Source organism: Cricetulus griseus, chromosome 5 (genome assembly GCF_003668045.3).
Source record: "Cricetulus griseus strain 17A/GY chromosome 5, alternate assembly CriGri-PICRH-1.0, whole genome shotgun sequence".
NCBI classification, from domain to species: Eukaryota; Metazoa; Chordata; class Mammalia; order Rodentia; family Cricetidae; genus Cricetulus; species Cricetulus griseus.
This window is the reverse complement of record NC_048598.1, coordinates 13129688-13144411: the sequence shown is the minus strand read 5'-3', so window position 1 is coordinate 13144411 and position 14724 is coordinate 13129688. Positions and strand designations below refer to the sequence as shown.

Sequence of the window (14724 nt, the reverse complement as noted above, 5' to 3'; positions counted from 1 at the left end):
CCTATCCTGGCACTGGCTCTGGAGACCAGGCTGGCCTCGAACTCACAGAGATCTGCCTGCTTCAGCCTCCCGAGTGCTGGGATTAAAGGCGTGCGCCACCAACGCCCGGCTAAAGTGCCATTTTTATATCTGTCAGTTTCCACTAAACATTAGAACCTGGCCAAAATGTGTGTGTGTTGGCCTGAAAGCCAGCGGTGGAGGCTGAGGTAGCACTGCTTCAAGGCCTGCTTGAGTTATACTGCCAGGCACGTCTCAAATACCCCAAACTGAAAACACAAAAACCTTAAATATGCTAAGTTCCCATTTTCTAAAAGAATCCCTATATGTCAGATTGGAAGGTTGTGGTCAAATCTTTGTTTTTGCAGTGGTAGGGAATGAACCCAGGCCTTGCCCGTAAGGCAAGGATTCTACCACTGGCGGTAGCCCAGCCCTGGTGGTGTAACGTAGTAGTAGTATAGTAAGACTGAGTTACTGTTCCATGGTTCTCCTGACATCTCTTCCTCACAGCTCACTCCCGAGGATCTGTGAGGCCAACTTAAGGGACTTGGCCTCATCCTGGATCCACTTCTCCCTTGGCTGGCTCTTTAAAAAGGAGTTCTGTCCATTCCCAAAGCTTGCTTCAAACTCATCTTCTCAAGGGAAGAGATCATGGATGCAACTGTGGGAAGTTACTCTGTAGACCTTGACATCTGGACCTGCTCATTGCAGGGCGAATGGGCAGAGTTGAACCTTATTTGAGGGCAATACATTAGCTGCTATGTTTGCCGAAGGCAGAGACCCGTGGGAGAAGGCAAGTAGCAAATCTCTATCGACTTTGAGAATTAAAAGTTTTCTGGGGCAAGATCCACTGAGATGTGGATTCAGTTATCACCTTCCATCTTGTTCTCATCTCTGCCGTTGCCCAGCGTTCTCCAGGATGGCTGGCCTGCTACCTTCTGGGTGATTTCTCTGCTCCCCAGGCCGGCAAAGATGACACATCTCCATCCCCATATCCAGCTCATGTGAGTTCTGAGGATTGAACTCAGTGCTTTTTTATCTGCTGAGCCATTGCTCTACTCAGAAGTTTCTCTTAGTGCTGGAAACTGAGATTGGCTTTGGCTTCACAGATGTGAGGCAGGTGCTTAAATCACTGAGCCCCATCTCCAGCCTCTATAGATAGCCTATAGAGCGTTTAGCTGGCGTTTTCTACCAGCTGTAATAATCAACACATTGTACCGATAACCTGTCTCCTATGCTTTGAAGCAAGTTCAACATCACATATGTTAAGGTTTAGAATCTTAAAGCACACAGATATGCCAACCCTCTACATAACTATCACTTTTGGGGGGGGGGAGAAGGGGTCTTGCTATGTAGCTTAGGCCAGGTTCAAATACACAAACCTCCCACCACTCCCTCCTGAGTACAACTAGTTAGATTCTGCCATTTCTTTGTATTAAATGACCTATGAGGGCTGGCTCAAACTTCCCCAGGGCTCAGAAGCTCTGCAGTTGGTGTGTGAACATAGTGATCTAAACAAAGTCTATACATTTGGGCAATGTCTATAAAGCTTTTATTTCACTGCAGTAGTCAGAAGAGGGACTGGAGTTAAGAAATGGTTATGAGCTGCCATGTGGATGCTGAGAATTGAACCTGGGTCCTCTGGAAGAACAGCCAGTGCTCTCTTAACCTCTGAGCCATCTCTCCAGTGCTGGAATTTGAATTCAAGGATGGCCTTGAATTCTGCTTTATCCCCCTTTTTTCCGTGTAGCTTTTGCTGTCCTAGAACTCATTCTGTAGACCAGGCTAGGCTGGCCTGCCTCTGCTTCCTGAGAGCCGAGATTAAAGTTTTGAGCCACCACTGCCCAGTCTTGTTAAGCTTTATATCACTCTGCATTTTGTTCAACGTCTGGTAGGATATTATTAGTTGCTTTTCACAGATGAGTGGCCTGGCCTTGACATACTAAGTAAATTGCCTGAAGACTCTAGAAAACTCGTATTTATATAGATACCTCCTGAAATCTCAAGTGTCATTTAATTTTAATGACACTAACAAATTTTGATTTTTCTAAGTGGCCACCTAAGGACTAAGGGAAGACTATGGTATGACTACAAACATTAGCTTAGAAGTATATAAGCTGGGAATTACCATTTGCCTCATAAATCTACTGTACTTGTATTATCAAGTGGCTTGTTTTAGGTCTGGAATACACTGCACTGAGTGTATTGGCATATCAGTACCACTCAGTCCCTCAAACTCTTGCTCCTGCTTCTAATTTGTGGTGTCACCACTGGGGTGTAATACAGCTTGGTCTTGTGATGGTCAAACACCAATCAATGGATTGGTGGCAGGCGGACACCTTGTAATTAAGTTCTCTGGGACTGGAAGGATGGCTCAGCAGTTAAGAGCGCCTGCTGAGTCCTAGTGTCAGTGTCTGGGGCTTCCCATTCCTTTAGCTCCATCTCCAGGGATTCCAGGCTTTCTCCAACTTCAGAGTGAGGATGAACTTGTGAGTGCGTGTGCACGCACACACACAAACACATTTTCTCCTTTCAATTTTACTATTATTTCTTTGGGGGAGGCATGTTGTTGCAGGAGTTGGTTCTCTCTTCATGTAGGTCCAGGTCATTAGGCTTGGCAACAACCACGTTTATCTGCTGAGCCATCTTAATGGTTTTTCCCTCTAATGAGATCTGAAATTGTTTTGGAAATCTGAAATCTTAACCTTCCCCTACCCAAGTTGAGTCCCACATGCACTGCTATTAGGTACAGGCTTGGAATTTAACTTTATCCATGACTGGCTGCACAATGACCTCCTGCAAGAACACCGAGAACTGTTTCCTTAGACTCCATTCACAAACCCTACATCAAGATATGGCCACCAGTTCAGCAAACTAGTTGTTTGAGATGTAATACAACAAGAATTAATTACTCGTTCTGTTTATTGAATTGAGATAAGGGAATACAAAGGACTGGGCAAGTGCTGTGCACTGACATGGAAAAGGTGTAATTAAAATAAAATTTAAAAATCCCAGTAAAGCAAATCCAAGTTACTGTAATTTCAAACAAAAAAAATTAACGACATTTAATATACCACACATTTATAAAATAAATGTCAACCAAAAGGTGTCTTGTAAATAATTAGTAGAACAAGTGAAAATAAATATGAGACCTGAAGTTTTTATACTTTAATGAAATAATAAAACAAAGAAATTTAAACTACTAGATATAATCTGAGAGGCAGTTAAAAAAGCAAACCCCAAAGTTTAAGAACACGATCCTCTGGAAACATCTACCAGTTCAGAGTTAACTGTTACTCCACACCAACAGCGTGTGAGCTACAGTGCCTTATCACTCTCTACAGCTCAGAAATCTCCAGAGCAACACCCAAGTTATGTGATCTCTACAGCTTGGTTTGTAAGCACACACATGCTTTTGCGATCTACTCCCCTCAACACACACACACACACACACACACACACACACACACACACACACACAAAAAAAAAAAAAAAAAAAAAAAAAAACCACAAAAAACAAAAAAAGACTTTCTCGCTCACTTTCAAGGGGCCAGTAACATTTCCCCGCTGAGTCTAAAAAATGTTATGATTTAATTCTAGCATACTGATCCTGTCTAAATCAAAGGTGGGACACAATTTCATTCTTATAAAAATAGACAAGTATTAACCAAGTCTTACACTCAAGAGAGGGCACTTTACATGTGCACAAGACTCTAGTAAAAATGACAACCTAGAAGTTGTTTCTAGGATATTTTATGAATCAAGGTCTTTCTCAAAACACAAAATTTTATACGATTAACTTCATTAAATCCAGGCTACTTGGATAGGGGATGAGTTCTGACAGCTTGTTTTTGAAATTCTAGGGCAGCTACTGTAACAATAACACTGCCAAGTTTAGATTAAGTTCACCCTGTTTTTAGAAAGCGTCTATGTGTAAATGCAAATTCACCTCTTTTAAGTTAGCAGTTGAAGTGAAGTCAGGTATGGGTTTGGAAATGGGATAATGCTTTGGCCAGCAAACGAAGGGAGATTTGAAGTCGGAGACATTAAAGTAAAATTACTAAGTGAAAATATATTTTAAAAAATGGGACACAAAGGATACTAAGACCAATTATCTTCTTTCCTCCCCATTCTTCTGCTGTAAAGTAAGTGACATGGGTATGTTCCCTTTCCCTTTCAAGAGATGTGCGATACATTTACCCACTGGGAGGCAGAGGGTGAGTTCTTGTTTGCAGGAACCAACGTCCTAAAAAAGAAGGTTTCAAGGTGGGGAGGGGTGGGAAAGAAGAATTTTCTATTAATGTCACAGAATGCCAGTCGAGGCAGAGTACTCCTACTCACTAATCTTACTGAATTACTGCTGTGTTTTCTCTGACTAAGGAAATGGTGACAAGATTGCTCTTGGTTTGTGTAGCAGGTTATTTTAATCACCTAGAGTCAGAGAATTCCTTTTTTGTTTTCCCACCCAATAAAATGGGCCAATATATGGAGACATCTGCAAGTAAAATTTCCTGTTTTCAACTACTTACCTGGATTACTAGAATACATTTATCTAGCCAGCAACAAAATACAGCTGGCATGAATACTAAAATACAAAAATCAAATCGAAGCTTTGTCATCTCCCCCAACTAACCCCCACTCTAATTCTTTTTCACCCACACACCAACCTCAGTGATGCCCAAATCCAACACTTTACCACTAATAACCAGTATTATTTAGAGGAAAAAGACATTTAATTTCATTCTTGCTCTAGCCCTTAATCAATGCATTAACAACAACAAAAACATTTTTAAGCACACGGAATTGAGCCTACTAACCTGATTTTTGGAGTCAAAAATTCTCCACTATTTTGATCTATGTGCAAAAAGTATTGGTACTTTTCAGTGTATACATTGGTTAGTATCTTGTGGCTGGCTTGACAGACTTTTCCCTCTTAAGCCTTTACGTAGTTTTATCATATTGTCAGAAATTTTCAGTTAATAGCTATGGGTTAGAAAAATCCTGCCACCAGGTTCTTCCCTCTTAATAGCCAGGTTTCTTCACCGTCTTTTCCCCTTTCTAGCACTCTCTTCATTGTAAATATACGAAACAGATGCTTACAGCAATTGGCGCAGCAAATTACCAGTATACACAGGAAGCTGCTGGTTAGAACAGCCGGAAAACAAACTCACCTAGCTGCTATGAACACCTTTGCATAGTTGTAACTCCACTTTAACAAGGAGTTATGGTCTTGTAAAATGACCCTCACTTTCAGTCCATTTTTTTACTCCTAAGTGTTTTTAACTGTACTTCAGAAGCACTGTGAAAACTCAGGTGTAGGTGTGGCTTGGTATACTAATGGAATCTGAATTGTCATACTACCCTGAATGGGCACGAATCTCAAGGAACATTACATATGTACCATACAGTACAATGTAATCACATTTGTAAACAGCTGTGGAGTTCTGCGACCACATTTTGTTAGTGATTGTTACTGGAGAGACTGGGGTGTATGTATTAATGGCTTCAGGGCATATTAATCAAAATACGGTTCTAACTGCACTGAGGTAAAGAGGAGTTGCCACTTAATTATATACAGTTACGAATGAAAATTTTTATTCAAGCTTAAAGTGAAAAGTAATTTTAGTCAAGAAATGAAGTACCAGATAAACGGTAACATATTTTAACTTAGAAGTATCAAAACAGGATTTCTCTGATTTTTCTAAAGTGGTGGTCTCTGCAAAATGAAGCTTAAAGGAATCTTTTACATACCAATTTGATAAAATAATTGTCGACTACGATCTGTAATTTCCTTAGTATGGGCTTTGGGAGAATAAACACAATTTTAAGGCCAAATGTGTTTTCTTCTTCTTCTCCCTTTTCCTGACTTTCCCCTCTCTGCTGCCATCCCTCTTTATGACCCTAACATGCAAGCCTCTCTCTTCCTAGGGCCATGGTGAAGGGTATGCTCATGGTGAGAATGCTACGGACTTGGATTGGCCTCAAGGTTAACTCGGTACAAGATTTTTTTTCTTCACCAGGATCTTACTTTGAGAGTAATCCACTTGTGTTTCAAAGGCTGTGGTCACCCTGATTATCCTCTACTGAAAAACAGGGGATTTCAAGGGAGACTGTTAGATCCGCAACATCAGATGTTAGAAGTAGTCTTCAAATGAGAAGTCTTTTTTCCATAAAGGAAACCATCCTTTAAACTAAAAGGGGGGAGAGGGGGAAAGACTGTCCACAGCACCAGTTTGAATGAGGTTCAGTATGGCAACATCTGAGAAGCTGAGAAGAAATCTTCTTTAAATTCCAGTGTCCCTATATGTTGGGCATTAAGGGCTGGCTATTAGGAGAAATGACTGCGGTTTGAATCCCAGTTTACAGTTTGTAACCTGCTGGGTTCTCCTAAGTCTCAACTACACTATCAATTCCCAAAGCAGACCTATCTTCTGATCTCTACTTTTACTAGGTCACACCAAGTCCACAGGAACCTGGAACAAGCTTTCTTGAAAACCTACACTGATGGCTGATTTTTCATGTTGGTGTATTTATAAAAGTCTCCTTTTGAATCTTGAATTTCTTCAACATCAGATACTGATGTCCCTTCTAGAATAAAATAAAAAGGGGGAACCTTCAAAGTATCTCTCTGGCTTTCCTGTGCCATGTCCTTCTGAGCACTGTTTCTGACCATGCCATGTCTCAGGTGGTACTCCAGAAGAGCTCAGTTACACTGCATATCTGAGTCACAGAGGAAACTGTTTTTAAGCTGGTTTAGATTCCAAATGTATACAAATGAAGTCACTTTAATCCTATAAATACTTCTTAATTTATTATTAAAAAATTGTGCTGTTAACCCTTTTAAGGGGCAACAAGCTATGTGAAAAGTACAAAACTTTTTGTCAAATGTAATATTGAGAGTGCTTTTGACATAGTTCACTGGTTTATCATCTGATCAGTATATACTGCGCAACGGGCAAGGCTAGAATCCATGAACCAAGCTGCAAAGATCTCAAGCTAAATAAGGCGGAAAGATTTGGAGAAACAAAAAGAAATTCTTTCCTGTCCAATGTATACTCTTCAGACTAATGAACTCTTCCTATCAAGCCTTCTAAACTGTTAAATAAAGTTTCCAAACAAGCATTTGAACTTCATTACACAGAAGAGCAACAAGAATGGTATCCCACCAGACAAAAGGCAGGAGGGAAAAATATATATACTGAGTTCAATGGGTAAGCCTGAATGTAGCACAGTTCTCCACAACCGATGGGGAATAATTCAACAGGGTGTCCAACAACATTCTGACGCTGTGCTTCATCGACTGGTTACTATGAAGCAAGGTGGAAATGTTTGGCCCCAATCGGGCTTCAGAAATGGTTCTTGTTTCATGACGAGCATGTCTGTCCAGCTAGCAATCATGTTTGTTTGCACCAAATCCCAAGCCATTAAAATACGACTAATTTTAAGTTAAACAGAAGTCGTCTGCTCCAATTCGCCATCAACTATCCATGCTACTGCATTCCTCTGAATGAAGAGAAGATGGAAATGTGCAGAGAGAAAAGGGAGACAAAAGGAAAAAAGATCCAGTTAGAAAGTTTCCAAATCTGCATCAGGATACAATAGCAGAATAAGTAACAATAACAAATTCTTGGTATTTTCATAGTCCTTAAACAATGTATGTCCCTCAGTTTTTAGGTTGTATTTTATAATGTAACCTCATGATTTTTTGAATAATGTAGGAAAAGGAATGAATAATTATGTTAGAATTTCCTAATTACATGTTTCTTTTGGGGCAGGGGCAGTGAGTCAGGGTCTCACTGTGAAGCTTTGGCTGGCCTTGAACTCAGAGACCTACCTGACTATGCCTCCAGAGTGCTAGAATTAAAGGCATGCATAACCATGCCTGACAGAATTCCCTATTTTTAAAACTAACCTTGGAATAGATAATTAGAATAAGAAAATCTTTGCTAGTTTACTAAAGAAAAAAAAAAAAAAAGGAAAGAAAACTCTGGTAGCACAAGGCAGAGTTGCACACTCTATGTACTCTATGTTCTCAATCCACTCAGGTCTACCCTATCACCCAGCTCCATTTGGGAGCGGTGGATATATGACCTTTATTCGATATAGTTCACATACCAGAAAAATACACCAATTTAAAATATTTAATAATTTTAGTATATTGGCAGCTTGTACAATATCAGTATATCATTTTAGTCCTTCACCAAATTATAACAGTCACACACATCCTTATATAAAAAAACCCAAACAAACAAACAAACTACTCCTCTGGTCTCTGTGGGTTGGCCTATTTTTAGACCACTTCAATACAAAATGCAATCACAGCATATGATGTGTCTATATGGTTTTGTTTTTGATTATGTTTCATTTAGCACACTGTTTTCAAGGTTCATGCATCTTATATATCACGTATAAATACTTCATCCTATTCCATTTTATACCCCTATAACATGTAAACAAAAGTCAGAAAGTAAGGTAGTCAATCTTGTAACTCTTTAAGATACATTGTTAAGCCAGGAGCTAGAGTAATGGCTCAGCAGTTACAAAATAAAACAAAACAAAAAAAAAACAATGGCTGTCCTTGCATAGGACCCTGGCTGGATTCCCAGCACACACATGGTGAGTTTTAAAAGCAGTGTCTAACTCCAATCTTCTGGCCTTTGTGGCCCCCCACCCCCACATGTGGTACAGATAAGCATTTAGGCAAAACACCTATAACACATAAAGATAAATTCATTTTAAGAACTTGTTGGGCAAACAAGATGGCATCATGGGTAAAAGCATTTGCTGCTAAGCTTGAAGACCTGAGTTCAATCAATAGAACCCACATGGGGGAAGGAAACCAACTCCAGCAAGCTGTACACCGACTTCAAAATAGCACACACACCACCACCCTCCCCACACAATAATGTACAAACCTTTCATACACATAAAGTTTTGAGTTAAGTATAGTACCTTATGCTACAGTCTTTGAATGTTCTCTTTAACCCACTCATACTTTGAAATTCCTATTCTAAACAGCTACAATTTACTTAGAAAAATAATGTTTTCATTGTATGTGTGGGAAGATTCCAAAGGATATTCTCAAAAAGCAGTTGTGATTTGAAATGAGAATGACTGTCTAGGGTCAGACCTACATTGGTGTAGCATGATGCTTGTTGCTGAACTGGGCCTGATCTTGCAACTGACCCAGTATTTGGCACACCCATTGAAGTGAATCACAATGAACCAAAGTCACAAAGTACAAAGTACAACTCTTATCCCACTGTGATGCAACACCGCACTCTTAGGAAGCGGAAGCTGCTGTGGTCCTTTCCTATGTCTTCAATCACATTCTGAATGACTGAGAAAATATCAAAGTACAGATGATTAAAGATGAAGATCTCCAAAGATCAATTATATCTTAGAAAATGGGCCTTGAAACTAGACAGGGCAATTATAGTAAAGATTTCTTGTCTTGGTTGACTTCCCAGGAATATCAGATAGTGAACCAACAGAAAAGGGCCTCCAAAGTCCCACACAACTTTACTCAGTAGTTCTCATGGTTTTTTATTCTCATCTCTGTGTTTTATTCTTTTTTTTTTTTTTTTTGAGACAGGGTTTCTCTGTGTAGCCCTGAATTAGCTGTGTAGACCAGGCTGGCTTTGAATTCAAAGATCCACCTGCCTCTGCCTCTTGAGTCCCAGGATTAATTAAAGGCCTACTGATTGGCCTCATCTCTGTTTAAATACTAAATCCGTTAGGTGGGAGGATGGAAGAAAGATGGCATTAGCAGTTAAAAGCACTTGCTACTCTGGCAGAGGACTGTCACTGTTCCCAGCATGCACTCTGTTCTCAGGTAGCATGGGCAACACAGGCACACGCATGGGAAACACAAAGCAAACACCAACCATTTAGGTGGAACATACTGAACAAAATGATCTGTAAGTTATTTCCTTCCAAGTGAGACATTTTTACTTGTTCTCTTTGAGGAAAAAACATTTACATAAAATTTCTTATTACTTCTCTCTAGCACTATTATATTCAATCCCTCATCTGTTAGCTTTATGACTTTCTTCAAGTATCAAGGCAGTGAGAAAACTTTCCAGACCTAGACTGGCCGAAATGGCAGCATTCAACAAGTTAACGAGATTTGCCATATTTTGGTTCCTTCCCTACAAAATGGAAATAAAATGTCTCACAAGATCATGAACACAAGTGAGAGGAAATATACTCTGAGCACTCTACTTGGCACACAGTTCCTATCTTTCCCTCATCATCAGACATAGTTAACGTTAGTATGCTAGACAATGCTAACATACTAGGAAAACCCCAAGATGATGATCATTAAAACAAAAGTCCCTAAAATTTTACACATCGATTAGTTCTCAAGTAAATGTTTCGGGTAATATCACATTTACATATCATGAGGAAGCAGCATTTTAATAAAACCCGTGTATGTGCATGCAAGTGCATGCCTGCAGGTGCCAAGATGTGTGGGGTCAGAGGACGACCTTAGGTGTCGTCAGTCTGTGCTTTCCACTGAGATGACATCTTCCCTCTGCTGCACATGCCTTCCTAGCTGGCCTGACAGCTTCTAGAGGTCCTCCTATGTGTCCACCTCCCATATTCATAAAAGCAAAAGGATTACACTCACACTACTATACTCAAGTCCTCATGCTCATGGGGCAAGCGCTTACCACACACCCATCTCTGAACCCCCCAAATTTTAAATTATTACTACAAGTAACTTGATGCAAACAAGACAGCACATTCTAGCTTGCTTTCTTCATCACCTCTCCAAAAACAAATAAAACAATCTTAGATTTCTTAAATTCTTTCTATATAGCAAGATAGGTGAAATTAAAAAGAAAGTCACATTCCACATTTAAATTGCTATTTAAAAGTACTGGTACTCAGAGCAATGTTTTATCTAGAGAAAACAAGGACTATACAAGCCTTACCTTCAATATTCTGGTGGTCTATAAAAGGTGCTGGTCCCCATATTCTAACAGTGCCATCATCTGAGGCACTGGCCATCATGGATGGAATCTGTGGGTTCCAGCTAACACAATTTACTGTGCGAGTGTGCCCTGTCAGTTCTGCAATTGGCAGTTCACTTCGTTTGTGCCAGATGTAAACCTTGTGATCTAAATGTAGAGAAATTCAGAGAAATGTTAGAAAGCTATGTTACTAACAAAATTACTGACCATCAATTACCATTTACTATACACAGAACATGATTATTCAATATAACTTGAAAGGAGGAAAACATAAAATTATTTAATAAATTAATTTTGTGAAAAACTGTATTAATTTTTTTTTTTTTTCTGCTCGAGGTAACTAGCTCTGAAGTCACAAAAACATCTACTGTCCCCCAGAGTCTGGCAACCAACTGCCTACGTAAAGACAGTCTGTAGCCCAGTCTCAGATTCACCGAGCGGCAGAGGATGGACTTCCGATCCTCCTGCCTAGACATAGCGCTGCGATTACAGGTGTGAGCCACCATCCAGTTTATGTGTGAGGGGTTCAACCCAGGTCTGTGTGTGCTGGCAAGCACAATACCAACTGAGCCATATATCCCCAGTTCCTATTTCTCCTATACGTTGTCACTATAATGAAAAAGCTTCACTACTGATTAAAAACTTTCTAAGGAGATGGTTCTTACATTAGCACTTACATACTTAGGGTATTTGGTGAGCTTCTGAAATACAGTACTCGAAAATGAATATAAAAGGATTGCTGTGGTCATCTTGGGAAACTGCTATATACAGCTGGTTTCTGTATAACTTGGGATAACAGAAAACTAAGCACATGTTATCTAAATATACAGGTGTTTTTAATCTACAAACCACGTTTAGTAGAAGGGACAGCTATGTTAATTTGAGCTTTTCTGAAACCGCAACAACTACCAGGGATAAAAGTGGTGCTTAGACATACATACTATCTTTAAAAAATTATCAACCTGAGTTCTTTTTCCATAGTAGAACTAAAGATTCTGTTAAAAAATCATAATTATTAGCCCCAAGTTTTTGGTTTTTGGAGACAGGTTCTGTCTACATAGTTCTGCTGTCCTGGAACTCACTATGTAGACCAGACTGGTCTTGAACTCACAGAAATCCACTTGTCTCTGCCTCCACCTCCCAAATGCTAGAGTTTATTAAAGGCATGTACAAGCCTGACTTTTACCAACCTTTGAAAACTATCAGTCCTGAGAAAATACAAGTGATATAAAGATATAGTGATTTAAGTAAATTTTGATTTGATTCAAACATCAAACACAATTCTAAAACATGATTAGGACAGGTTCCACTGATTTGTAACAGTAAGAAGGGCTCAGCCACAGAACGCTAACAGCTTGAGGTCCTGTGTTTCATCACCAATAACAAAAAGGAAAATGAACACACAATCAAAACCAAAACATCAAGGATTCAAGCCATTCACCAAAAGGTAACATTAAGAATATAGTATAGAATCTACTAAAAAAAATTAATGTCTTATTTTATGGTTGCTGAGAAACAAGCTACCCCAACAAGAGAATTACAGACCTTTGAATTCACCTCTCTAGGTGAACCAACAGTGATAGAAAACACTTTACCTTCACTGCCACTAGCGATGAAGTCTTCATTATGGCCTCCAAAACATGAATGAATTGTATAAAACCCTTGTGTAACACCTTGGTATTTCCTTACTAAAACTCTGTCTTGCAAGTCCCATAAATGAACTCCCTGCAGGCAAAAAACAAAAGAGAAAAAAAAAGTTTTTGTTGCTTTTGAGATAGGGTTGGTTTTGCCTCCCCTGTGTGACTTTTTTTAAAAAGACAATTTCACTGTATGTTCCATGCTAGACTGGAACTGATAAATCCACCCAAGTTCTTTTTCTTTTCTCATTTTGGAGACAAGGTTTCTCTGTGTAGCCCTGGCTGTCCTAGAACTTGGTCTGTAGAGTAGACTGGCCTCGGACTGAGAGATGCGCCTGCCTCTGTTTCCTGAGTGTTGGGATTAAAAGTGTTCACCACTCTGCACTACCCTCCCAAGTTTTTTAGAGTACTGACATGTACGACCTTAGGAGTTTTTTTGTTTTATTTTTTAAAAGACATCTACCTATCTAGCCCAGGGGTTTTTACCTCTTAATGCTCCAACCTTTTAATACAGTTCTTCACAGTGTGGTGACCCCCCCCACCATTAAGTTATTTTTGTTACTACCTCATAACTGTAACTTTGCTACTGTTATGAATTATAATATAAATGTCTGATATGCAGGATATCTAATAAGTGACCCCTGTGAAAGATCATTCAATCCCCAAAGGGGTCTTGACCCACAAGTTGAGAACCAATGGCTTGGAACTGCTCTTAAACTAAGAGATGGCCATTTCTGCCTCCGCAGTGCTGGGATTAAAGGTGTGGGCTATCACACCCAGTCTTAATAGAATCTTTAACAGTAATTTGTGAATATTCCTTTGTCCACTGGAGCATTTTTATTTTCTATTTGTGCAAAATGCTAGTATTTCAGTAAACTTAATAGTTGATTCCTACATAGTTGAGCACTAAACACGTATGTTTAACAGCTAGACTAAAAACAACAAAAGTACGTTTTCACTAAGCTGAATTCTTCTGAAAGTTGTAAAAAAAAAAAAAGAAAAGAAAAAGAAAAAGAAAACAACATACCTGAGTTGCTACATTTAACAAAGCTAATCGGCCATTTTTTGAAATAGTGAATGACATAATAGGATGATCTTCTTGTACTCTGAAATCAGAAATAATTGTCAGGAACAGCAGAGTCAAGAACTTCAAATTATTCAATACACTATTACAGCTTTTTTGTTTTGTTTGAGACAGAGTTTCTCTGTGTAGCTTTGGAGGCTGTCCTGGAACTCGCTCTGTAGACCAGGCTGGCCTCAAACTCACAGAGATCCACTTGTCTCTGCCTCCCAAGTGCTGGGATTAAAGGCGTGCGCCAGCCACCAACACCGGGCTAAACTATTACAGCTTAAATGACATTTTTGTCTTACATATGTCCATCAGAATGAGTTAACAAATACCCCCAAACACCAATTCAAACCACTAACCAAAACAAAAAAACAAAACTGCTTTTCTGGAAAAGCCCAACTATATACATATTTTGGTATAAATTACACCATTTCCTTTTTTTGGAGGGAAGTTTTCAAGACAGAGTTTCTCTGTGTAGCCCTAGTTGTCCTGGAATGCTTTTAGTAGACCACACTGGCCTTGAACTCAAAGATTGGCAGGCCTCTGCCTCCCAAGTGCTGGGTTAAAGGGTCCACATCCCCTTACCCTGCTAAATGAGACCATTTCTACTGGAAACAAAATAATAATTACATGTTCCTATCTGTAAGGTCCTCAAAGTTGTAGCCCCGGATTCTCTGGTGTGTGTCAGAAGCCAATACAGTCTTCCCGTCACTCAAGCACCATAGGCATTGCACTCTCACCCCCTCCCAGGAGTCCAAAAGATTTCCATCCAGGTCCTAAGCAGAGAAACAAAACAAAACAACCACTCAGAAAACAAACCTAATGTAAATGCTTGGCAATGCCTAATGAAAACAGCTTTATTTTTTATCTGAAACTGATCTAGCCAACCTACCAGTATTTTAACTAATTAGAGTTTGACTATAGGCCTGGAAACACTATTCTCAAACATGCAAAGCTGTGATATGAAAAAAGAGAACTAAGAATTAATAACTTATAACCTGCTAGAGTAAGCAACAATGAATTTCATAAGCTTTATTTTACT

General features: G+C 39.4%; 1 protein-coding gene across 1 annotated transcript in view; it reads right to left on the bottom strand.

Moving 5' to 3' along the window:
* Positions 1-2901: 2901 nt before the first annotated feature.
* Positions 2902-14724, bottom strand: part of Wdr26 (WD repeat domain 26) — a 43335-nt gene continuing 31512 nt past the window's right edge. Inside the window, 5 exon segments of the mRNA XM_027418809.2 lie at positions 2902-7500; positions 10938-11123; positions 12572-12701; positions 13641-13719; positions 14313-14458. Coding sequence (XP_027274610.1) covers positions 7475-7500; positions 10938-11123; positions 12572-12701; positions 13641-13719; positions 14313-14458 — 567 coding nt within the window. The 3' untranslated portion in view covers positions 2902-7474.